A 24,305-nucleotide genomic window follows, 5' to 3' on the forward strand; every position below is an offset into this window, starting at 1 on the left:
CACCAGTTCAATTCCACCAGTGGCCACCGGGGGAGCCCAAAATCCAATTTCACAACACCTATCCACCACAGAATCCACCCCAGGACAGTCAAAAGGCTCAACCTGACCCGAGGAAAAACGAGGATGGAAACCAGAATTGCAGAAAACAGGCGAAACCAAAGTAGCAGAACTAGCCCGATTATTAAGGGCAAACTCGGCCAATGGCAAAAAAGTCACCCAATCATCCTGATCAGCAGAAACAAAACATCTCAAATAAGTTTCCAACGTCTGATTAGTTCACTCGGTTTGGCCATTAGTCTGAGGATGGAAGGCCGACGAAAAAGACAAATCAATGCCCATCTTAGCACAAAAAGTCCGCCAAAACCTGGACACAAACTGGGATCCTCTATCAGACACAATATTTTCAGGAATGCCGTGCAAGCGAACCACATTCTGAAAAAATAGAGGAACCAAATCGGAGGAGGAAGGCAACTTAGGCAAGGGCACCAAATGGACCATCTTGGAAAAACGATCACACACCACCCAGATGACAGACATTTTCTGAGATACTGGAAGATCCGAAATAAAATCCATGGAAATGTGCGTCCAAGGCCTTTTCGGGACAGGCAAAGGCAAAAGCAAACCGCTGGCACGAGAACAGCAAGGCTTAGCCCGAGCACAAATCCCACAAGACTGCACCAAGGAACGCACATCCCGTGACAAGGAAGGCCACCAGAAGGACCTAGCCACCAAATCTCTGGTACCAAAAATCCCAGGATGACCCGCCAACACCGAAGAATGAACCTCGGAAATAACTCTGCTGGTCCATTTATCCGGGACAAACAGTCTCTCTGGTGGACAACGGTCAGGTCTATCCGCCTGAAATTTCTGCAGCACTCGTCGCAAATCTGGGGAAATGGCAGACAAAATCACTCCCTCTCTGAGAATACCAGCCGGCTCAGAAACTCCCGGAGAGTCAGGCACAAAACTCCTAGAAAGTGCATCAGCTTTCACGTTCTTTGAACCAGGCAGGTATGAGACCACGAAGTTGAAACGGGAGAAAAACAACGACCAACGAGCCTGTCTAGGATTCAGGCGCTTGGCAGATTCGAGGTAAATCAGATTTTTGTGATCAGTCAAGACCACCACACGATGTTTAGCTCCTTCGAGCCAATGTCGCCACTCCTCAAATGCCCACTTCATAGCCAACAACTCCCGATTACCAACATCATAATTCCGTTCGGCAGGCGAAAATTTTCTTGAAAAGAAAGCACATGGCTTCATCACAGAGCCATCAGAGCTTCTCTGCGACAAAACAGCCCCTGCTCCAATCTCAGAAGCATCAACCTCGACCTGGAAGGGGAGAGAGACATCTGGCTGACATAAGACTAGAGCTGAAGAAAACCGGTGCTTCAGCTCCCGAAAGGCCTCCACGGCCGCAGGAGACCAATTAGTCACATCAGAACCCTTCTTGGTCAAATCCGTCAAAGGTTTAACCACGCTAGAAAAATTAGCGATGAAACGACGGTAAAAATTAGCAAAACCCAAGAACTTCTGAAGACTCTTAACAGACGTGGGCTGAGTCCAGTCATGAATAGCCTGGACCTTGACTGGGTCCATCTCCACAGTAGAAGGAGGGAAAAATAAAACCCAAAAAGGAGACCTTCTGTACTCCGAAGAGGCATTTTGAGCCCTTCACAAATAAAGCATTAGCACGCAGGACCTGAAACACCATCCTGACCTGCTTCACATGGGACTCCCAGTCATCAGAAAAGACCAAAATGTCATCCAGATAAACAATCATAAATTTATCCAGATATTCTCGGAAGATGTCATGCATGAAGGACTGAAACACAGAAGGAGCATTAGAGAGTCCAAAAGGCATCACTAAGTACTCAAAATGGCCTTCGGGCGTATTAAATGCTGTTTTCCATTCATCTCCCTGCTTAATGCGCACACGGTTATACGCACCACGGAGATCTATCTTGGTGAACCAACTGGCACCCTTAATCCGAGCAAACAAATCAGACAATAGTGGCAAAGGATACTGAAATTTGACTGTGATTTTATTCAGAAGACGATAATCTATACAAGGTCTCAAAGAACCGTCCTTCTTAGCCACAAAAAAGAATCCTGCACCAAGAGGGGAAGAGGATGGGCGAATATGTCCCTTCTCCAAAGACTCCTTCACATAACTCCGCATCGCGGCATGCTCTGGTATAGACAAATTAAAAAGTCGTCCCTTAGGGAATTTACTACCAGGAATTAAATTTATAGCACAGTCACAATCCCTATGAGGGGGCAGGGCGCTGGACCTGGGCTCATCAAATACATCCTGGTAGTCAGACAAAAACTCAGGGACCTCAGAAGGAGTGGAAGAAGCAATAGACACCAACGGAGTATCGCCATGAATTCCCTGACAACCCCAACTTGACACAGACATAGCTTTCCAATCTAAAACTGGATTATGAGCCTGCAGCCATGGCAGACCCAAAACGACAACATCATGCAAATTATGCAGAACAAGAAAGCGAATCACCTCCTGATGTACGGGAGTCATGCACATGGTCATTTGCGTCCAATACTGAGGCTTATTCTCAGCCAAAGGCGTAGCATCAATTCCCCTCAGAGGAATAGGAAATTCCAAAGGCTCCAGGACAAAACCACAGCGCCTGGCAAACGACAAATCCATCAGATTCAGGGCAGCACCCGAATCCACAAAAGCCATAACCGAGTAGGACGACAAAGAACAAATCAAAGTAACAGACAAAATAAATTTAGGCTGTATAGTACCAATGGTGACAGGTTTAGCAATTTTTTTTTAAGCGTTTAGAGCATGCTGAGATAACATGAGTAGAATCACCACAGTAAAAGCACAACCCATTTTGACGTCTATGACTTTTTCGCTCAATTCTGGTCAGAGTTCGGTCACATTGCATAGACTCAGGTCTCTGTTCAGAAAATACCGCCAAAGGATGAGCAGATTTGCGCTCCCGCAAACGCCGATCAACCTGAATGGCTAAAGCCATAGAATCACTCAGACTTGTAGGGGTGGGAAACCCCACCATAACATTCTTAACGGCCTCAGAAAGACCTTCTCTGAAATTTGCAGCCAGGGCACGCTCATTCCATTGAGTAAGCACCGACCGTTTCCGAAATTTTTGACAATACACCTCTGCTTCATCCTGACCTTGAGAGATAGCCAGCAAAGCTTTTTCTGCCTGATTCTCAAGATTAGGCTCCTAATAAAGCAGTCCAAGAGCCAGAAAAAATGCATCTACATTAAGCAATGCAGGATCTCCTGGCGCCAGAGAGAAAGCCCAATCCTGAGGGTCGCCACACAACAAGGAGATAACAATTTTAACTTGCTGAGCGGAATCACCAGAGGAACGAGGTCTCAGAGATAGAAATAACTTACAATTATTCTTAAAATTTAGAAACCTAGATCTATCTCCAGAAAACAACTCAGGAATGGGTATCTTTGGTTCTGACATAGGGCTATGAATAACAAAATCCTGAATACTTTGCACCCGTGCAGTAAGATGATCCACACTAGAAGTCAGAGTCTGAACATTCATGTCTGCAGCTGAGCTCAAAACCACCCAGAGTTCAAGGGGATGAAAGAAGCTAAACAGACTGCAGCAAAGGAAAAGCGGGAGGAAAAAAAAAAAAATGTACTCAGGTCTTCTTTTTATCCCACTTCTGCGATGCATTAAACACTTTTTGGCCTGCTATACTGTTATGATCCTTAGTGGTTGAGGATCACAAATTACTCCAGCTAAGTAACAAACATAGGACAAGCTCTAGGGAGGTGGCAAACTGGACTGACCGCAAATCTGAACCTATCCAAACACACTAGAAGTAGCCGGTGAACGTGCCTAAAAATCCTAGACGTCTCGAGCCAGCCTGAGGAACTAACTACCCCTAGAGAGAAAGAAAGACCTCTCTTGCCTCCAGAGAAATAATCCCCAAAGATATAGAAGCCCCCAACAAATAATAACGGTGAGGTAAGAGGAAGGCACATACACAGGGGTGAAAGCAGATTCAGCAAATGAGGCCCACTAATACTAGATAGCCGAAAATAGAAAAGGGAATCTATGCGGTCAGTAAAAAACCCTTACAAAATATCCACTCTGAGATTTCAAGAACCCCCGCACCAACTAACGGTGTGGGGGGAGAAACTCAGTCCCCTAGAGCAACCAGCAAGCGAGGAAATCACATTTTAGCAAGCTGGACAAGAAACATGATGAATGCTGATAATCAAAAAATGAACAAACAAAAACTTAGCTTGTCTTGGAGAGACTGGAAGCAAGGTAGTCACAAGGAATCTGAAGAGCACTGAATACATTGATAGCAGGCAAGGAACTGAGTATCCAGGTGAGCTAAATAGGAAACCAACCAAGGATAACGAACCAGCTGATGCAGCCAACCTGCAGAAAGACAACACTACACAGTACCGCTTGTGACCACTAGAGGGAGCCCAAAAATAGAGTTCACAACATAACACATCACTAATCTTCTTACAGAGTGTGGAATAATCTTTCCTTCTCGTTCTTTGGAAGCTGACAAAATGATGGTAGAACAATCTCTTGGTTCAAGTTTGACTTAGATACTACTTTCGGAAGGAAAGCAGGGTCGAGTCTGAATATTAATAGGTCCACTAGAACTGGCAGATAAGGATTCATTTCTGACAATGCCTGGATCTCCTCTAACCGTTTTGCAGAGGTGACTGCCACCAAGAACGCCTGGCACAATCCCACCAGGGGGTCGGTCAGCAGACGGTACTACACACACAACGGGATGGTATAGGGGAGAGGAAGACCCTAACGATAGGGAATGATGGATGGGACACCTCCTGAGCTCCAACCTGAGCCTGTCCCTGCACTCTCGTAATTCTCTAAGCGGGTCCTTCCCCCGCCGCCATCACGAATCTCGTCCCTCGCTGTCACATCACACTGCCCAGGCTAGTGCACTGGCCGGCAAGGGCGCTAGCCTCACCACTGCAGATGGTAAAACACAGGGGGTGGTGACAAACACGAGACAGACAAAGTATAAACACAACGCTTAGCTTCCAGACTCCGCTTCCAAGCTCGACACCGCAGATGACACAGAAACAGGACTCCAAATCCCAGAAGTGGCTGACACCAGAGAGCTGCAACTGCAAGGCTGGTCTCCATAGAGAAACTCTATCATCAACAGTCAGCTGATGCATCAGGTGACCATTTAAAGGTTGGTGGGAGTGGTCACCACCCACATCAGCTGACCTAGCAACTCTGTAGTTGCAGCAGGCAGCCTGTAGGGGAAACTGACATTAACCCCTGCTGGCCTGAAAGGAAAAAGCTACATTTAAAACATAGTTGAACCAGAGCTGCATCTTCATGGAGAGTTATCTGATGTTCGCCTCTTCCTGAGGTTCAAAGAGGGGTTTGCATAAGGGGCCTAGCACTAGATTTAGGTCTCATAGTGGAACGGTTTTCCTGATTGTGGGTCTCAAATGGGTAACTGCTCTAATAAATCTTATAACCCAAAGATGGTCTGCTAGCGGGAAGTCTGGAAAAGATCTAAGGGCAGAGATTTGTACCCTTAATGTGCTAGGCCTTAATCCCTTCTCGGATCCTATCTGGAAAAACTCTAGGATTTTAGAAGTATCTGCACAGGATGACTCTGTAATAGATTCTCCTACATGTGAGCAGAATTTCTTCCATACCTTGGAACATATGGCTGAAGTTTCTGGGTTCCTGCTCGCTTGCATGGTTGTAATTACACTGTCCAAGAGTCCTTTGGAACTTAGGATCTGCCTCTCAGGATCCAGGCTACCAGGCGTAGGAAATGTGTATCCCGATGTAAGAGGGGTCCTTGGGACAGCAGGTTGTATCTGTCCGGAATGGGAACTGGGTCTTCCAGAGCCATGTGGCGTGACATCGGGAAACCACTTCTCTTGGGCCAGAAATATGACTTGATCCTCCTGGATTTTCCTTAGGACCCTTGGGATAAGAAGAAATGGGGAAATGCATACAGCAGATCTGTTTCCCAACTCTGAGACAAGGCATCTACTCCCTCTGGGTTGTCTCTTGGGTCCATAGAGAAGAACCTTGTTAACTTCCTATTCCTTTGGGTTGTGAATAGATCTATATGTGTAATACCACATCTCCGGGTTAGCTGATGAAACACTTCCAGATTTAGCTTCCATTCGGAGGACCAGATGTGTTTCCCGCTGAGAAAATCTGCCACTTTGCTTTTGAAGCCATTTGGGTGAACTGCTGAAATGGTTAGAGCGGTTCTTTCTGCCCACTGAAGAATTTCCTCTGCTAGGACTTGCAGGAGTTGGTCCTTTGGACGTCCCTGGTCACGTAGGAAGGAAACAGTTGTGAGGATGTCGGAGAAGACCTTCACATAATGATTTCTGACAATATTCTGGCATTATTGGAGTGTCTTCCATACCACCCTTAACTCTCTGTAATAGGACAATTTATTTTGATCTTCTGGGGACCATATACCCTGAATGTATTGACCCTCCAGTTCTGATCCCCATCCTATCTGGCATACGTCAGTGGTAATACGGATAAAGGGGGATAGGATCCATGTTACTCTTTCCTGGAGTTTCCATGGGGATGTCCACCATGAATGGGAATTTTTAAAGCCTACCAAAACCTTAATTCTCTTGTCTAGACCATACAGATTTCTGTTTCAGACTGACAGGATTTCTCTTTGCAACTGTCTTGAGCGGGCCTGACCCCACCGCACGCTTTGGATGCAAGATGTCATCAGGCCTAAGACCCTCATGGTGTATCGGATGGAGACTGAATTCTTTCCCTGGAAGGTCCAAATTCTGTTCTTGATTTCCTTCTTTATGAGAAGTAGAGAAAATAATATGTGATGTGAGTTGAGGAGAACTACTAAAAACATCTTTTGGGTGTCCGGTTGTAAGTCGAACTTTCCCCAATTGATGCGCCACCCTAGATCTTCTAATGTGTCGATAGCCTGAGCCAGTTGTTGACTGAGGAGGATGGTTGAATCTGCCACTTAAATGGGATATGGGACTATGATAATTCCCTTTTTTCTCAAGAAGTCTGCCACCTCCGTCATTATATCTGTTAAGATATGAGGAGCTGAGAAAAGGCTGAACGGCAGACACCTGAACTGGAAGTGGTGGATTGATTCCTGATGTTCCAGTGCAAACATCTGGAATTGTTGGTGGCTGGGGTGGATGGGCACGTAGTAATATGCATCTCTCAAATCTAACGTACACATTACTGAATCCCTCCCTATCAACGGAATGCTTGATTTTACTGTCTCCATTTTTAATTTCTTGTACCTGACCGATTGATTTAGGGCTTTCAGATTTATAATGGTACTGTCACGGTGGGTGAAGGAGAAGTTAGGTGCACAACTGGAAGAGGGTGGGGAAGCTCAGACACTAGGAAAGGGGGGAGTGGAGACCCCTAGGCAGATCTGATAACATCTGGAGGTGGAGGTCGCTGCTAGGTTCTAAAGGGAGAAGAATATCACTCCATACAGAGATGAAACTCAAGAAGGTGCTTGCAAAGCTAAGCACAATGACCTTCTACATTTCTTCAAAATGGCTGTCTGTCGCACCTGGCACACCCGTGACAGATACGGTATTTGCCCGAAGGCTTTTTCGAAAAAGCAAGCATACTGGTAGCGAAACGTGCGTCGGGGGTAGCACCCAATTCAGGGATCTTCAGTACCCGGTAAGATCTGACTATGGGTTGTGTCCTGGTGGGGTGCCTTCTTACGCCAGTGGGCTTCTTACTTGTATCCCCTAGGTACTCTCCATAGATTTATCCCCTTTTCTGGGCTGTGTAATTGTCAGAGCCTTATGATAAAAGCCAGATTAGGCATGATTTTTGACAGATGGGCCATATTTATAGGCTTTACAGCTCAGTTTTCGGGGGGGTTTCTGAAGGTTACAGCTCCTTCATTTAAACATTATTATATGTAGAAATCCTGTGCTGTTGTAAATTCTTGCTAGCAAGAATAAGGGTACTGTTGTTATCGTATGGTGTCTTCACTTGGTGTTTTTTAAGTGTGTAAAAAAATATTTTTTACTGATTTTTTTTTCAATAAACTTTGTATAATTATTACCTTTTATAAACGCTCCTGTTGTCCTCCTGTGTTGGCATATGATGTATTGGGAGTTGTAGATATAGGGGCCGGGATATTTTCCTGGGCCACCTTTCATTATGAGTCTGGGTATATGTGCAGTTACCTTTCAGTATTGAGTAGAAGCACCCTTTTGAGCTAGTACAGCCATGAGTCTTCTTGCGAATGATGCAACAAGTTTTTCACACCTGGACTTGGGGATCCTCTGCCATTCTTCCTTGCAGATCCTCTACAGTTCCGTCAGGTTGGATGGTGAATGTTGGTGGACAGACATTTTCAGGTCTCTCCAGAGATGCTCAATTGGGTTTAGGTCAGGGCTCTGGCTGGGCCAGTCAAGAATGGTCACAGAGTTGTTCTGAAGCCACTCCTTTGTTATTTTAGCTGTGTGCTTAGGGTCATTGCCTTGATGGAAGGTGAACCTTCAGCCAAGTCTGAGGTTCAGAGCACTCTGGGAGAAGTTTTCATCCAGGATATCTCTGTACTTGGCCGCATTCATGTTTCCTTCAATGACAACCAGTCGTCCTGTCCCTGCAGCTGAAAAACACCCCCATAGCATGATGCTGCCACCACCATGTTTCACTGTTGGGATTGTATTGGGCAGGTGATGAGCAGTGCCTGGTTTTCTCCACACATACTGCTTAGAATTATCACCCAAAAAATTTTTCTTCATCTCATCAGACCAGAGAATCTTATTTCTCATAGTCTGGGAGTCCGTCATACATTTTGTTAGCAAACTCTATGCAGGCCTTCATATGTCTTACACTGAGAGGCTTCCATCTTGCCACTCTGCCATAAAGGCCCGACTGGTGGTTGGCTGCAGTGATAGTTGACTTTGTGGAACTTTCTCCCATCTCCCTACTGCATCTCTGGAGCTCAGCCACAGTGATCTTGGGGTTCTCCTTTACCTCTCTCACCAAGGCTCTTCTCCCACGATTGCTCAGTTTGGCTGAAAGGACAGGTCTAGGAAGACTTCTGGTGGTCCCAAACTTCTTCCATTTAAGGATTATGGAGGCCACTGTGCTCTTAAGAACCTTGAGTACTGCAGAAATTCTGTTGTAACCTTGGCCAGATCTGTGCCTTGCCACAATTCTGTCTCTGAGCTCCTTGGCCAGTTCCTTTCACCTCATGCTCCTCATTTGGTCTGACATGCACAGTGAGCTGTGAGGTCTTATATAGACAGGTGTGTGCCTTCCCAAATCAAGTCCTATCAGTTTATTTAAACAGCTGGACTCTAATGAAGGAGTAGAACCATCTCAAGGAGCATCACAAGGAAATAGGCAGCATGTGACTTAAATATGAGTGTCTGAGCAACGGGTCTGAATACTTATGACCATGTGATAGTTCAGATTTTCTTTTATTAAATTTGCAAAAATTTCTACATTTGTTTGTTTTTCAGTCAAGATGGAGTACAGAGTGTACATTAAGGTGAAAAAATGAACTTTTTTGAATTTACCAAATGGCTGCAATGAAACAAAGAGTGAAAAATGTAAATGGGTCTGAATACTTTCCGTACCCACTGTATTCTGGGAACTTTCCTAATTTGATTAAGAATTATATATCTTTTACTATCTCTGTGATTACCAGTATGTCAGTTCCCCTGGGATCTCATCCTTGTTCTTATGCACATAGCACTTTACCTGCGAGTGCTTTCTACCAACATTTGGTCATTTGATTTACCTGTTATTACATACCATCATCTGTGTGGTTATATTACTAGTAACCCTGGTGCTGTGTGTACCACTGGTACTTCTTGTTTTTAGTGCTCTTTTATGGTGTATAATCTCTTATTAATAAAGTATATATCTTTTATTTTTCATACCTCCACGCCTTTGTTGCTTCCTTTTTATATAGGATGTCATAGGTATTAACCATGCAGGGTGCCCAAACTTTTGCATCAGCCAATTTTCCTTTTTTATACATTTTAAAATGTAAAAGATGAAAAGATATATATTTTTTGACAAAAATTTGTATATCTTTTTTAATTCTTGTATTGTAGTGTCTCCATAGTAAAGGAGGGAGGAGCAATATGAGCAATTAAGGTGAACCCAATATGTGAACAGTATGATATCCAAAAGTGTCACTTATTATTATTTATTATTATTATTATAGCGCCAGTTATTCCATGGTGCTTTACATGTGAGGAAGGGTATACATAACAAAAGACAAGTACAGTAATCATAAACAGTACAAGTCACGACTGGTACAGGAGGAGAGAGGACCCTGCCCACGAGAGCTCACAATCTACAAGGGATGGGTGAGGATACAGTAGGTGAGGATAGAGCTGGTCGTGCAGCGGTTGGTTGATCGGTGGTTACTGCAGGTTGTAGGATTGCCGGAAGAGGTGGGTCTTCAGGTTCTTTTTTGAAGCTTTCCACAGTAGGTGAGAGTCTGAATTGTTGGGGTAGAGAGTTCCAGAGTATGGGGGATGGGCGGGAGAAAGCTTGTATGCGATTGTGGGAAGAGGAGATAAGAGGGGAGTAGAGAAGGAGATCTTGTGAGGATCGGAGGTTGCGTGCAGGTAAGTACTGGGAGACAAGGTCACAGATATACAGAAGACACAGGCTGTGGATGGCTTTGTATGCCATGGTTAGGGTTTTGAACTGAAGTCTTTGGGTAATGGGGAGTCAGTGAAGGGATTGACAGAGGGGAGAGGCGGGGGGACAGGTGGATTAGTCGGGCAGCTGAGTTTAGAATAGATTGGAGGGGTGCGAGAGTGTTCGAGGGGAGGCCGCAGAGCAGGAGGTTGCAGTAGTCAAGGTGGGAGATGATGAGTGCGTGGACTAGGATTTTTGCAGATTCTGGGTTTAGGAATGTACGGATCCAGGAAACATCTTTGAATTGGAGTCGGCAGGAAGTGGAAAGGTCTTGGATATGTGGTTTGAAGGAGAGATCAGTGTCAAGGATTACCCCGAGGCAGCGAGCTTGTGGGACTGGGGAGAGTGGGCAGCCGTTTACTGTAATGGATAGGTCTGTTGGGGGGGTCAAGTGAGATGGGGGAAAGATGATGAGTTCTGTTTTGTCCAAGTTAAGTTTTAGAAATCTAGCGGAGAAGAATTGATGAAATAGCGGACAGACATTGTGGGATTCTGGTTAGTAGGGTGGTGATATCTGGTCAGAGAGGTAGATCTGTGTGTCATCAGCATAGAGGTGATACTGAAAACCGTGAGATTCTATGAGCTGTCCCAGGCTGAAGATATAGATGGAGAAGAGCAGGGGCCCAAGGACTGATCCTTATGGGACTCCGACAGATAGGGGGCGAGGTGAGGAGGTGGTGTGCGAGGGGGAGACGCTGAATGTCCGGTCTGTTCGGTATGATGAAATCCAGGATAGGGCCAAGTCCGTGATGCCAAGAGACATAAATGTATACGTGTAGTATTGTAGTGTAATGACAACACACGGTAACTATTCATATATAGGACAATATTTCGCTAAAGAGCCTGTAAAGGATTTCAATGGAAGATAACAACTCAGAAGAAAACAGAGGAGTCACCAATGACAATACGTGATGTCACAACTCACCTCCTCCCCCTCTCTTCACAATGGCCTTTGCCCAGATTCCAGCATGATCAGATAACACTTTTATAGGATCTGAGTCAGTCTATTGCTGCAATAGTCCAAGTAAGAGGCTGATACTAGAGCTAGAGAATTGCAAGATTTGTGATCTTTTTAATATATGGATGCGAAAAATGAGAAACTAAAAAGATTTATTAATAAACGTAAAGGGAAGCGATCATCAAGCTTTGGCTCCACCATCTGAGAGCAGCATGATGCAGGAAGGTTATTACTAGAGTTACTAGCGGACTAGTAAAGCAGCTGCCATGCAGACCGAGCCCAGCCCACATGACTGATTCGCAGCTGTGTGCACTCTGCATAGGCAGAAAGCTGACAGTCAGTGGTGTGGGCGGGGTCGGTCTACATGGCAGCAGCTTTATTAGTCCGCTCTAGTAATAATCTTCTGCAAGTAAAACAAACCACAGCAAGCAGCCCAGTAAGTGATACATCACTAGAATCAGGGTCTCTGTCCCTACATCAAGCTACTCAGACTGTGCGACAGACACCTGATGACAGATTCCCTTTAACCCTTTAGTGACCAAGCTATTTTTTTTTTTCTAAATCTGACCTGTGTCAATGTACGTGGTGGTAACTCTGTAACGTTTCTGTATATCCCTGTGATTGTTAGACGGGGTTTTCATGACACGCTGTACTTTATGCTAGTGGCACATTTAGGGTGACAAGTTTTGATTTTATTTATAAAAATATCAGATATTTAACAAAAATTTAGCAATGTTCAAACTTTGTTTCTAGTCGTACCGAATTACCGCCGATTCTGACTGCTGGGCTCACCGATAGTTTATCCAGTCAGGGACCGAGCGCCTACAATTAGGGCTACCAGGTCACCGACCACTAAATGTCAGCTTGTTCGCCGCCGCACGTATTAATAAAGTTGTTGAACACTGGACGCACGGCTGACAGCATCATACAAATAGAAGGACGTCAGGTGGGCGGAACCACAGTATCACGCAAGTGGGCGGGGCAAGAGCGCTGCCGTCTATCGCCCTATCAGATTCTTCCTTGCTTTGCAGCTGTAATAAGAGCGCAAACATGGCGCCGCGCCGGCTTCACCTCTAGTCACTGACAGCTCGCACCACACAGGGCTAAAGAGGAGGGAGAGGTGTGAAGTCTCGCGAGATCCTCCCTGCTCGCACGCTCCTCCCCCGGCCGAGCTAGCTGAGTGAGGGGATGCTTGTCCGCCATCGCGGAGGTTTAGTCAGCGCCGAGTACACTAGTTCCGGTCCAGAATCCTGCGTCCTTCCAGCCGCGCTGCTGGGAATCCGGCCTGGATAGAGGACGGTACACGACTACCGAGGTCTCTGCTAGGCCTGGCCCGGGGCCTCCTCACACCGACGGGAGACAAGGAGGGGCCCCGGGGCCGAGACAGGGCGACGAGCAGCCGCCGACATGTCGAACCTCAGCAAAGGCACCGGCAGCAGGAAGGACACGAAGATGAGGATCCGGGCCTTCCCGGTAAGACGGCTGCGGGCGGAGGGCACGTCAGGGAGGCGGGGAGTGCGGAGGAGGGGGCCGCTTCCTGCCGCTGAGCGCACAATGACAGCAGGGCCCTGGAGACCGGGGCAGCTATTGTTCTCTGCTGTCAGCCACAGCTGCTGCCGGTCACCCGGCGGTACCGCTCCGGCACTGGCTCTCTGTGGCCGGGGCAGGTTCTGTAGATTTCCTCCACACTGAAAAGTTCTGTAACTTCCTACTGTGCGTTGTGTCAGTTTCTCCCTGGTGTCAGGATCCCTGCAGACTGTCAGTGACTGATGGCGGCCATTGTTTACATCCCGTGGGGAACCGGCCCTGCTGACAGATCCCCAGACTCCTGGTGTGTGCCGCGTCCACGTGTGGCGGTGGTGTGTGTGGCGGTGGTGTGTGTGGCGGTGGTGTGTGTGCCGCGTCCACGTATGGCGGTGGTGTGCGTGCGCCGCGTCCACGTAGTGTGCCGGTGTGCGTGCGCCGCGTCCACGTAGTGTGCCGGTGGTGTGCGTGCGCCGCGTCCACGTAGTGTGCCTGTGGTGTGCGTGCCGCGTCCACGTAGTATGCCGGTGGTGTGCGTGTGCCGCGTCCACGTAGTGTGCCTGTGGTGTGTGTGCCGCGTCCACGTAGTATGCCGGTGGTGTGCGTGTGCCGCGTCCACGTAGTATGCCGGTGGTGTGCGTGCGCCGCGTCCACGTAGTGTGCCTGTGGTGTGTGTGCCGTGTCCACGTGTGGCGGTGGTGTGTGTGCCGCGTCCACGTGTGGCGGTGGTGTGTGTGCGCCGCGTCCACGTGTGGCGGTGGTGTGTGTGCGCCGCGTCCACGTGTGGCGGTGGTGTGTGTGCCCCGCGTCCACGTGTGGCGGTGGTGTGTGTGCCCCGCGTCCACGTGTGGCGGTGGTGTGTGTGCGCCGCGTCCACGTGTGGCGGTGGTGTGTGTGCGCCGCGTCCACGCAGTGTGCCGGTGGTGTGTGTGCGCCGCGTCCACGCAGTGTGCCGGTGGTGTGTGTGCGCCGCGTCCACGCAGTGTGCCGGTGGTGTGTGTGCGCCGCGTCCACGCAGTGTGCCGGTGGTGTGTGTGCGCCGCGTCCACGCAGTGTGCCGGTGGTGTGTGTGCGCCGCGTCCACGCAGTGTGCCGGTGGTGTGTGTGCGCCGCGTCCACGCAGTGTGCCGGTGGTGTGTGTGCGCCGCGTCCACGCAGTGTGCCGGTGGTGTGTGCGCCGCGTCCACGCAGTGTGCCGTGCACTGTCCATATACACTTGCAGTGTGCGCCATGTCCGCATTTGCCCGCATAGTGTGCACCGTATCCGTATGCCATGCACTCCCCATATACACGCGTAGTGTGCGCTGTGTCCATAAGCACTTGTGTAGCGTGCGCCGTGCCACATGGGCCATGCACTGTACATATACACTCGTAGTGTACGGGAACTCGCATAGTGTGCGCCGCGTCCGTATACCGTGCACTGTCCACATACACTCGAGTGTCCTTGTCCGCCCCCCACGGAGTGTGTGTGTGCACCCGCGGAGTGTCCGCATATGATCAGGATAAGATTTCAGCCTCTCATGCAGACAATGAAATCACTGTTGGCACTGAATGACTGTTGAAGCTCAGTCTGCCGCTCGGTGCTGCACAGCGGGGCCCATCGTTTATACGCACCTTCTCACCTGCTTTCCCCCAATCTCCACCCTTCTCTGACAGCTGTGGCTTGATAGAGCCAGAGAAGGGAGGCGATAAATGGAAACCATCAGGTGAGAAGGTGTATATAAATGATTGTCCCCAGTATTGATGGAGTGCCTATAAAGGCAGTGTCAAGCCATATAGCAGGATAGGCCATCAGTGTTTGGGGATCAGACACTCAGCGTCACAACCCCTCCACTATTATAGGCTCCGGATGTGGAAAGTGAGCAGAGGCGGAACAACACGGCTCCGATCTACATGTGGCTACGGAGAAATGCTCATCAGCTCCTGGCCTGGTGAATATTGCTTTCCCAAATCTGGAGAAAAGACCTAAAAATATCAGAGCACCCCCCCTTAAAGTGATGGCTTTACACAGTGTATTCCTTGACCTGATTGGAGGAAGAACCCCTGTAATTGGATGTGTCCCTGCTGCGTGTCTTCTGCACAGTGGAAGGCTCGGTACGTGATGAGTACTGAAAAACTGAGGGCCGCTCTTTCACTGTGACTCCCCCCTCTTTCTCAGGACTAGCGGTGGTCCCAGAGTTTGGGCTCTCTAATAGTGGTCATGTACCCAATGATCTGCCGTAAGGTTACAAAATGGGAAAACCCCTTGGAGCTGCAGAAAGTGTCACACGTAATGGGTCAGCTGACCGCTCCTGCACAGTTTGCCTTCACTTGCTGTAAATGTGTAGATTGACCTTTATTCGTGTTTTTCAAAGCTTCCCGATTGTGAATGACCTGATTGAGCAGCAGGTCAGAATCCCCCTCTGCCCGGCTTCTGGCACATGCTCAGCATTTTAACATTTTCCCTTTTTCTGATAGCAGAAATGTCACCAGTGACCTTGTCTGTATGAGAACTTGGGAACCCTCTGGATCACGGCGTGCTGCGTTCTGTCCTGGTTCATGTTCCCAGCATATCTGACCACACCACTGCCAACTGTCACTACTGTCGGCCAGCTATATACATGGGGCTTGTGCGTTCTCTCTACCTGTGACCTGCAGTAGTAAATGATTAGAGGCGCTCCCTGCAGCCCCTCAGCCTGGTGATGGCCGTGGTAAGTCATTAGTAAAGTAGGACAGTGACGCGCGGCTCTGCCCATGCTCCTGCCCGCTCGCTTCCCGGAGCTGCTGGCTCACACTTAATCAGTCACTTTTGCCTTTGTTGCTGACATTAATGTAGTGTTAGTAAAAGGCTGGTTTATCTGCGGGGTTCAGATCATCGCGTGTATAGATGCATCTCCCGGGTGTCCTTAGTCTGTATGGGATGATACAGACGTGTTCGGAGTAGAAGACTGTGAGCTCGCATTACCGGCTGACTTGGCTCACTAGAACAATACTTATGGTAATTTTTACTGCTTCTTAAATTAGAAACTTTAAAGCGTTGTATTACATAAAAAAGAAAATAGTCTACCCTCCCCCAGAAAATAGCACTGCTCCTGCCTGTGGATTTTTTCACTTACACCTTTTTTGTGAAAAAGACTTTGTTTTTTATTTGTTTTTTCTAAACCCTTCATCCTTTTAGGCTGACCAAACTGATGGGGGTATCTCTGACAATGTCCTGATAGACTCAGTCTGAGCTTAATGCTTGTGTTAATGTATGCTGTCAGAACAGCTTTCCTGGTCCTTGTTGTACAATGAGCACTTTTGCGGTCTCTGGACACATTAGATTACCACTTGATCTGCTTGAAGCTGCTGAAATTGTGATGTGTGAGGACAGCGTTACAACTTTAGATATGGTCTCTTGTGGAAAACCTATCTATTTTACTCTGATCTAAAGTCCCAGCGTGTCCCCTAGTTCCGTCATCACTCCTATTGGCCCCTGTGACTCCCCAGGCAGCATGTCCTAGAATAGGAGGAGCTGAGCTGACTGATACAGACGTATTGGAGGGCATTTGGTGAACCCCCCCTCCTGCCCGGTGACATACTACATCATGGTATGGGTGTCTAACGCATGCTCAGCCCACTCCACAGGGCAGGTGCCGGCTGTGTCTTGCTCATCCGTGTGACGTGTCTTGGTGCTATCCAATTTTTATTTTCAAACACGCTGTGCCATAGTTTCATTGATCCACACATATATCCGTGTTAAGAACTGGTCCGTGCCTCCTTTGCCTCTATGGGCACTAGAGAAAATAACAGTAAAATTAAGTTTTTTAAAATATTTCAAAAAAATTAAACCAATTCAAATCACGCATCTTTCGCCATTCTAGAAATGAGAAAGTTATAAAGTTAAACATATTCTCTGCTGCCACAACTCAAAGTATCTATAAAAATGTAAAATTACTTCATAAAATATACACTATAAAGAAAAATCGTAATGCTAACATTGCCACGTTTTAGTTCATCAACTTCCCCCAAAAATGCAGTAAAAATTGATAAAAATGCTGTGTATACCCCAGAATGTTACTATTAAAAGCTTCAGCTTGACACAGAAAAAACAGGTCCTCACACCTCAATCGGTGAAAAATAAGTTATGGGTATGTGGGGGGGGGGGGGGGGGAATTCAACACAAGCAAATATTTTTCCCCCACCACTCAGTAAAATAAATGTTTGGTATCACCTTTAAAGAAGACATCTCACCACTTGGAGCACATTAAACTGGTCACATTATGGAATAGTGACTGTGGAGCTGAATAAAGCATTTTTAATCTTTTTAAATTCTCCTCTATTTTGCAGATATTACCTTGGAAAGTTTAACGCCTTTGTCATTGGACGTACTATTCCTTCCATGTGGGGTGGACCCGACTTCCCAAGGACGGAATAGTACGTCCAGCGCGATCGGCCGCGCTCACAGGGGGAGCGCGGCTGATCGCGACCAGGTGTCAGCTGACTATTGCAGCTGACATCCGGCACTATGTGCCAGGAGCGGTCACGGACCGCCCCCGGCACACTGCGATCAAACATGATCGCAGTGTTCCGGCGGTATAGGGAAGCATCGCGCAGGGAGGGGGCTCCCTGCATGCTTCCCTGAGACGATCGGTACAAGATGATGTGCTCACCTTGTACCGAGCGTCTCCTCCCTGCAAGCCCCGGATCCAAAATGGCCGTGGGGCTGCATCCGGGTCCTGCAGGGAGGTGGATTCACAGCGTCTGCTCAGCAGGCGCCGGAAAGCCAGGAGAAGTGCACGTCAGATCGCCGATCTGACACAGTGCACAGCAAAGTGTCAGATCGGCGATCTGTCACTTTACTGTGATGTCCCCCTGGGGCAAACTAAAAATGTAAAAAAAAATAAATAAATAATAATTCCTAAATAATAATAATAAAAAAAATATTGTTCCAATAAATACATTCCTTTAGCTAAATAAAAATAAAAAAACAATAGTACACATATTTAGTATCGCCGCGTCTGTAAAGACCCGACCTATAAAACTGTCCCTCCAGTTAACCCCTTCAGTGAACACCATAAAAAAAGAGGCAAAAAACAATGCTTTAGTATCATACCGCCGAACAAAAAGTGGAATAACATGCGATCAAAAAGACGGAAATAAATGACTATGGTACCGCTGAAAACGTCATCTTGTCCCGCAAAAAAAGAGCCGCCATACACCATCAGCGAAAAAATAAAAAAGTTATAGTACTCAGAATAAAGTGATGCAAAAATAATAATTTTTTCTATAAAATAGTTTTTATCGTATAAAAGCGCCAAAACATAAAAAAAATGATATAAATGAGGTATCGCTGTAATCGTACTGACCCGAAGAATAAAACTGCTTTATCAATTTTACCAAACGCGGAACGGTATAAACGCCCCCGCCAAAAGAAATTAATGAATAGCTGTTTTTTGGTCATTCTGCTTCACAAAAATCGGAATAAAAAGCGATCAAAAAATGTCACGTGTCCGAAAATGTTACCAATAAAAACGTCAACTCATCCCGCAAGGAACAACACCTCACATGACTCTGTGGACTCAAATATGGAAAAATTATAGCATTCTAAATGTGGTAACTCAAAAAACATTTTTTGCAATAAAAAGCGTCTTTTAGTGTGTGACGGCTGCCAATCATAAAAATCCGCTATAAATAGTAAATCATACCCCCCCTTCATCACCCCCTTAGTTACGAAAAATTAAAAAAATGTATTTATTTCCATTTTCCCGCTAGGGTTAGGGTTGGGGCTAGGGTTAGGGTTGGGGTTAAAGTTAGGGTTAGGGTTTGGATTACATTTACGGTTGGGAATAGGGTTGGGATTAGGGTTAGGGGTGTGTCAGGGTTAGGGTGTGGTTAGGGTTACAGTTGAGATTAGGGTTAGAGGTGTGTTTGGATGAGGGTTTCAGTTATAATTGGGGGGTTTCCACTGTTTAGGCACATCAGGGGCTCTCCAAATGCGACATTGCGTCCAATCTCAATTCTAGCCAATTCTGCGTTGAAAAAGTAAAACAGTGCTCCTTCCCTTCTGAGCTCTCCCGTGCGCACAAACAGGGGTTTACCCCAACATATTGGGTATCAGCGTACTCAGGACAAATTGGACAACAACTTTTGGGGTTCAATTTACACTGTTTCCCTTGGAAAAATACAAAACTGGGGGCTAAAAAATAATTTGTGTTAAAAAAAAAAAAATAAAAAAAATATATATATATATTTATTTTCACGGCTCTGCGTTATAAACTGTAGTGAAACAGTTGGGGGTTCAAAGTTCTCACAACACATCTAGATAAGTTCCTTGGGGGGTCTAGTTTCCAATATGGGGTCACTTGTGGGGGGTTTCTACTGTTTAGTTACATCAGGGGCTCTGCAAATGCAACGTGACGCCTGCAGACCATTCCATCCAAGTCTGCATTCCAAATGGCGCTCCTTCCCTTCCGAGCTCTCCCATGCGCCCAAACGGTGGTTCCCCCCCACATATGGGGTATCGGCGTACTCAGGACAAATTGGACAGCAACGTTTGGGGTCCAATTTCTCCTGTTACCCTTGGGAAAATACAAAACTGGGGGCTAAAAGATAATTTTTGTGGGGGAAAAAAATAATTTTTATTTTCACAGCTCTGCGTTATAAACTAGTGAAACACTTGGGGGTTCAAAGCTCTCTCAACACATCTAGATGAGTTCCTTATGGGGTCTACTTTCCAAAATGGTGTCACTTGTGGGGGGTTTCAATGTTTAGGCACATCAGGGGCTCTCCAAACGCAACATGGCGTCCCATCTCAATTCCAGTCAATTTTGCATTGAAAAGTCAAATGGCGCTCCTTCCCTTCCAAGCTCTGCCATGCGCCCAAACAGTGGTTTACCCCCACATATGGGGTATCGGCGTACTCAGTACAAATTGTACAACAATTTTTTGGGTCCATTTTCTCCTGTTACCCTTGGTAAAATAAAACAAATTGGAGCTGAAGTAAATTTTTTGTGTAAAAAAGTTAAATGTTCATTTTTATTTAAACATTCCAAAAATTCCTGTGAAACACCTGAAGGGTTAATAAACTTCTTGAATGTGGTTTTGAGCACCTTGAGGGGTGCAGTTTTTAGAATGGTGTCACACTTGGGTATTTTCCATCATATAGACCCTTCAAAATGACTTCAAATGAGATGTGGTCCCTAAAAAAAAAAAAATGGTGTTGTAAAAATGAGAAATTGCTGGTCAACTTTTAACCATTATAACAACCCTTGGGGATAAAGGGGTTAATGTTACAAGTCCAACGTAGCGTTACCAGGTTCTTCTATGGGGTGTGTACTAATTCCCCTGCTTGACATTGACCAGTCTTGGGCAGGAGGCATCATGTCTCCACAATAGCTTAGAACGGTCTTTCTCCTGTGAGGCATGTAATGACTGACAGGCTGCTCTTCTCCCTGTAATCGCACACAGCTCTGCACTGAGAGCAAAGTGCAGGAGTAGAGATGAGTGTGATTACTAACGCTTCAGCTTTCATCCTTTCCATCACATGCAGTCATTTTGGGGCAGGGATGGTAGCGCTGAGGTTTGTATCAATACAAACACATCCTGCAGCTCTTCTCTTACGGCGCTGTCTGCTCTCCTTTTCCGCACCTCCCCTCACCCTGACTACACTGAGATGATAGCTGGAGAAGGTAATAACCGCATTCTTTTCAGTTCTACAGATCCCTATAGTTTATCACACACACCTCTGCAATTACCTCAGTGAGAGCAAACTGTGTCATAACGTCTCACACAGGAAAAAGCCTGAGTTCTAAGCTATTATGTGGTCATTTAACCCCTTTCTGACATTGGACGTACTATCCCGTCGAGGTGGGGTGGGCCCGTATGACCACCGACGGGATAGTACGTCCAGCGCGATCGGCGGCGCTCACGTGGGGAGCGCGGCCGATCGCGGCCGGGTGTCAGCTGATTATCACTGCTGACATCCGGCACTATGTGCCAGGAGCGGTCACGGACCGCCCCCGGCACATTAACCCCCGGCACACCGCGATCAAACATGATCGCGGTGTGCCGGCGGTACAGGGAAGCATCGCGCAGGGAGGGGGCTCCCTGCGGGCTTCCCTGAGACCCCCGGAGCAACGCGATGTGATCATACCGCCAAACAAAAAGTGCAATAAAACGCAATAACAAAGACAAATGTAATTAAAAATGATACAGCTGAAAACATCATCTTGTTCCACAAGAGACAAGCAGCCATACAGCTCCGTCAGTAGAAAAATAAGTTATAGCTCTCAGAATAAGGCTATGTGCACATGTAGGAAAAGAGGTGCAGAATTTTCTGCACAAAATCCGCATTTCCTGGCAGAATCCGCAGCCGCGGATTTGCCGCGGATTTTCTGCGGTTATTGCCACTGCGGATTTTTATCATGGAGGGGTGCAGAAACGCTGCAGATCCGCACAAAAGAAGTGACATGCACTTCTTTGAAATCCGCAGCAATTCCGCACTGATTTTTCCGCACCATCTGCACAGCTTTTTTTTAGCCCATTGATTTACATTGTACTGTACATCACAGTGCGGATCTGCAGCGTTTCTGCGCGGAAAAATCCGCATCGTGTGCACCTAGCCTAAAGGGATGCAAAAATATTTTTTTCTATTAACGTTTTTACTGTGTAAAAGCGCCAAAACATGACAAAAAAAATATATAAATGGGCTGTCGCTGTAATTGTACTGACCCGAAGAATAAAACTGCCTTATCAATTTTATAACACGCATAACTGCATGAAAAAACAATTTCTTAACTGCTGGTTTTTGTTCATTCTGTCTCCCAAAACTCAGAATAGAGAGCAATCAAAAAATGTCTCTCCCAAATCCAAATGACCCCTCTCTTCTGAGCCCCAGTGTGTCTAATCCACATTTAGCGCCCACATGTTTGGCATTTCTGTAGTGATGAGAGCCCGCCTAATTTACTGGTGTATGTCTCCAGAAGCATGAGCTGGGCATAATGTACTGGGCACTACAACGTACTGGTCACTACAATGGCAGTTTTGCAATTTTCACTCCAGCCACTGCTGCATGTTTGTGGAAAACGCCCATGAAGCCAGAATCGTCATTACACCTGTAGATAAATTCTCAAAGGGGTATAATTTTCAACATGGGGTCTCTTGAGGAGGGATTCTGCTTTTTTAGCATTTAGGGGCTCTATATATGGAGTCTAAAAAATTTTCAAGGAAAAGCTTCACTCAGGGAGTCAAATGGTGCTCCATCCCTCCCAAATCTTGCCGTGTGGCTAAGTAGTACTGTACAGCCACTTATGGGGTATTTCTGCGTTCAGTAGTAATTGTGGGACTTTTGGTGCCATTTTTACCCATTTCCCAATATGAAAATGTAAAACTTGGGGCTAACACACAACTTTGGTGGTAAAAATGTAAATTATTTTTTCTTCACTGCCCAATGGTATAAATTTCTGTGGCACACCTGTGGTGTCAACAATAAGATCACTGCACCCCTAGTTGAATTCAATGAGAGGTGTAGTTTGTAAAATAGGGTCACTCATGGGTGTTGTGCTGTTCTGGCACCTCAGGGGCTCTGCCAATGTCACATGGCACCCTCAAACCAGTGCACGGTAATATGGCGCTCATTCCCTCCTGAGCTTTGCACTGTGCCTCAAAAGTAGTTTTAGACCACATGGGCTATCGGTGTACTCAGGAGAAATTGCACAACACATTTTCTCCTGTTACCGTTGTGAAAATCCAAAATTTGGGGGGCTAAAATCCATTTTTGTGTGAAAAACGTTTTTTTTCTTCTCCTACGACTCAAGGTTATAGGCTGTGTGCCACGATGTGGATTTGCTGCGGATCCGCAGCCGATTTTTTCGCGCAGAAACGCTGCAGATCCACACTGTGATGTACAGTACAATGTTAATCATTGGGTAAAAAAAAAAAAGTTGTGCACATGGTGCGGAAAAACCAGGGCGGAATTGCTGCGGATGTAAAAGAAGTGCATGTCACTTTTGTGCAGATCTGCAGCGTTTCTGTACCCCTCCATGATAGAAATCCGCAGTGGCATAAACTGCATAAAATCTGCATCAATTCTGTGGCAAATCCGCATAAAAACCGCGGCAAATCCGCAGCTGCGGATTCTGCCAGGATATGCGGATTTTGTGCAGAAAATTCTGCACCAAACTTCCTACGTGTGCACATACCCATAAACTTCTGTGAAGCATCTGCAGTATCAAGTTGCTCACCACACATGTAGATAAATTCTCTTAGGCATTTAGTTTCCAAAATGGGGGTCACTTGTGGGGGTTTTCCACTCTTTAGGCACATCAGGGGCTCTGCAAACGCAACATGGCGTCCGCTAATTATTCCAGCTAATTTTACATTCAAAAAGTCAAATGGTTTTTTGGGTGCACATCAGGGTTTGGAAAGGAACAAACAGTGGTTTTCCCCGCATATGGGGTATCGGTATGCTCAGGAGAAATTGCACAACAAATTGTATGGTCCATTTTCTCCTGTTACCCTTGTGAAAATACAAACAATAAAAATGGGTTTAAAGGAAAAATTCTTGTGACAAAAAAGTTTAATGTTTATTTTTTTTCTTCCACTTTCTATTAATTCCTGTGAAACACCTGAAGGGTTAATAAACTTCTTTAATGTGGTTTTGAGCATCGGGGCCATGCGAGCGGCCGTGTCACCCGTGTGATGCGTCCGGTCGTGTCATCCGTGTGATGCGTTAGCCATGCGTCCGGCCGTGTCACCCGTGTGATGCGTTAGCCATGCGTGCGGCCGTGTCACCTGTGATGCGTGAGCCATGCGTGCGGCCGTGTCACCCGTGATGCGTGCGACCGTGTGATGTGTCACCCATGATGCGTGCGGCCGTGTCACCCGTGTGATGCGTGAGCCATGCGTGCGGCCGTGTCACCTGTGATGCGTGAGCCATGCGTGCGGCCGTGTCACCCGTGTGATGCGTGAGCCATGCGTGCGGCCGTGTCACCCGTGTGATGTGTGAGCCATGCGTGCGGCCGTGTCACCCGTGTGATGCTTGGGCCATGCGTGCGGCCGTGTCACCCGTGTGATACGTGAGCCATGCATGCGGCCGTGTCACCCATGTGTTGCGTGGGCTGTGTCGCCCATGTTGTCCTCTGCTCTTGGCCCCCAGGGCTTTTTTC

At 46.8% G+C, this 24,305-nt stretch overlaps 1 protein-coding gene and 1 long non-coding RNA gene across 3 annotated transcripts in view; one reads left to right on the plus strand and one right to left on the minus strand.

The window, feature by feature from the left end:
- Positions 1-12,540, minus strand: part of LOC143808336 (uncharacterized) — a 165,377-nt gene extending 152,837 nt beyond the window's left edge. Inside the window, exon 1 of the long non-coding RNA XR_013221933.1 lies at positions 12,415-12,540. This is a non-coding gene — a long non-coding RNA (uncharacterized LOC143808336). The remainder of the gene's footprint in view (positions 1-12,414) is intronic.
- Positions 12,541-12,670: 130 nt separating this feature from the next.
- Positions 12,671-24,305, plus strand: part of CUL3 (cullin 3) — a 132,557-nt gene continuing 120,922 nt past the window's right edge. Inside the window, exon 1 of one of the 2 annotated variants that reach the window (XM_077290860.1) lies at positions 12,671-13,128. In XM_077290860.1, coding sequence (XP_077146975.1) covers positions 13,063-13,128 — 66 coding nt within the window. In that variant the 5' untranslated portion in view covers positions 12,671-13,062. The remainder of the gene's footprint in view (positions 13,129-24,305) is intronic. The other variant, XM_077290861.1, reaches the window with a different exon arrangement.

Source organism: Ranitomeya variabilis, chromosome 2, assembly GCF_051348905.1.
Source record: "Ranitomeya variabilis isolate aRanVar5 chromosome 2, aRanVar5.hap1, whole genome shotgun sequence".
Taxonomy (NCBI): Eukaryota; Metazoa; Chordata; class Amphibia; order Anura; family Dendrobatidae; genus Ranitomeya; species Ranitomeya variabilis.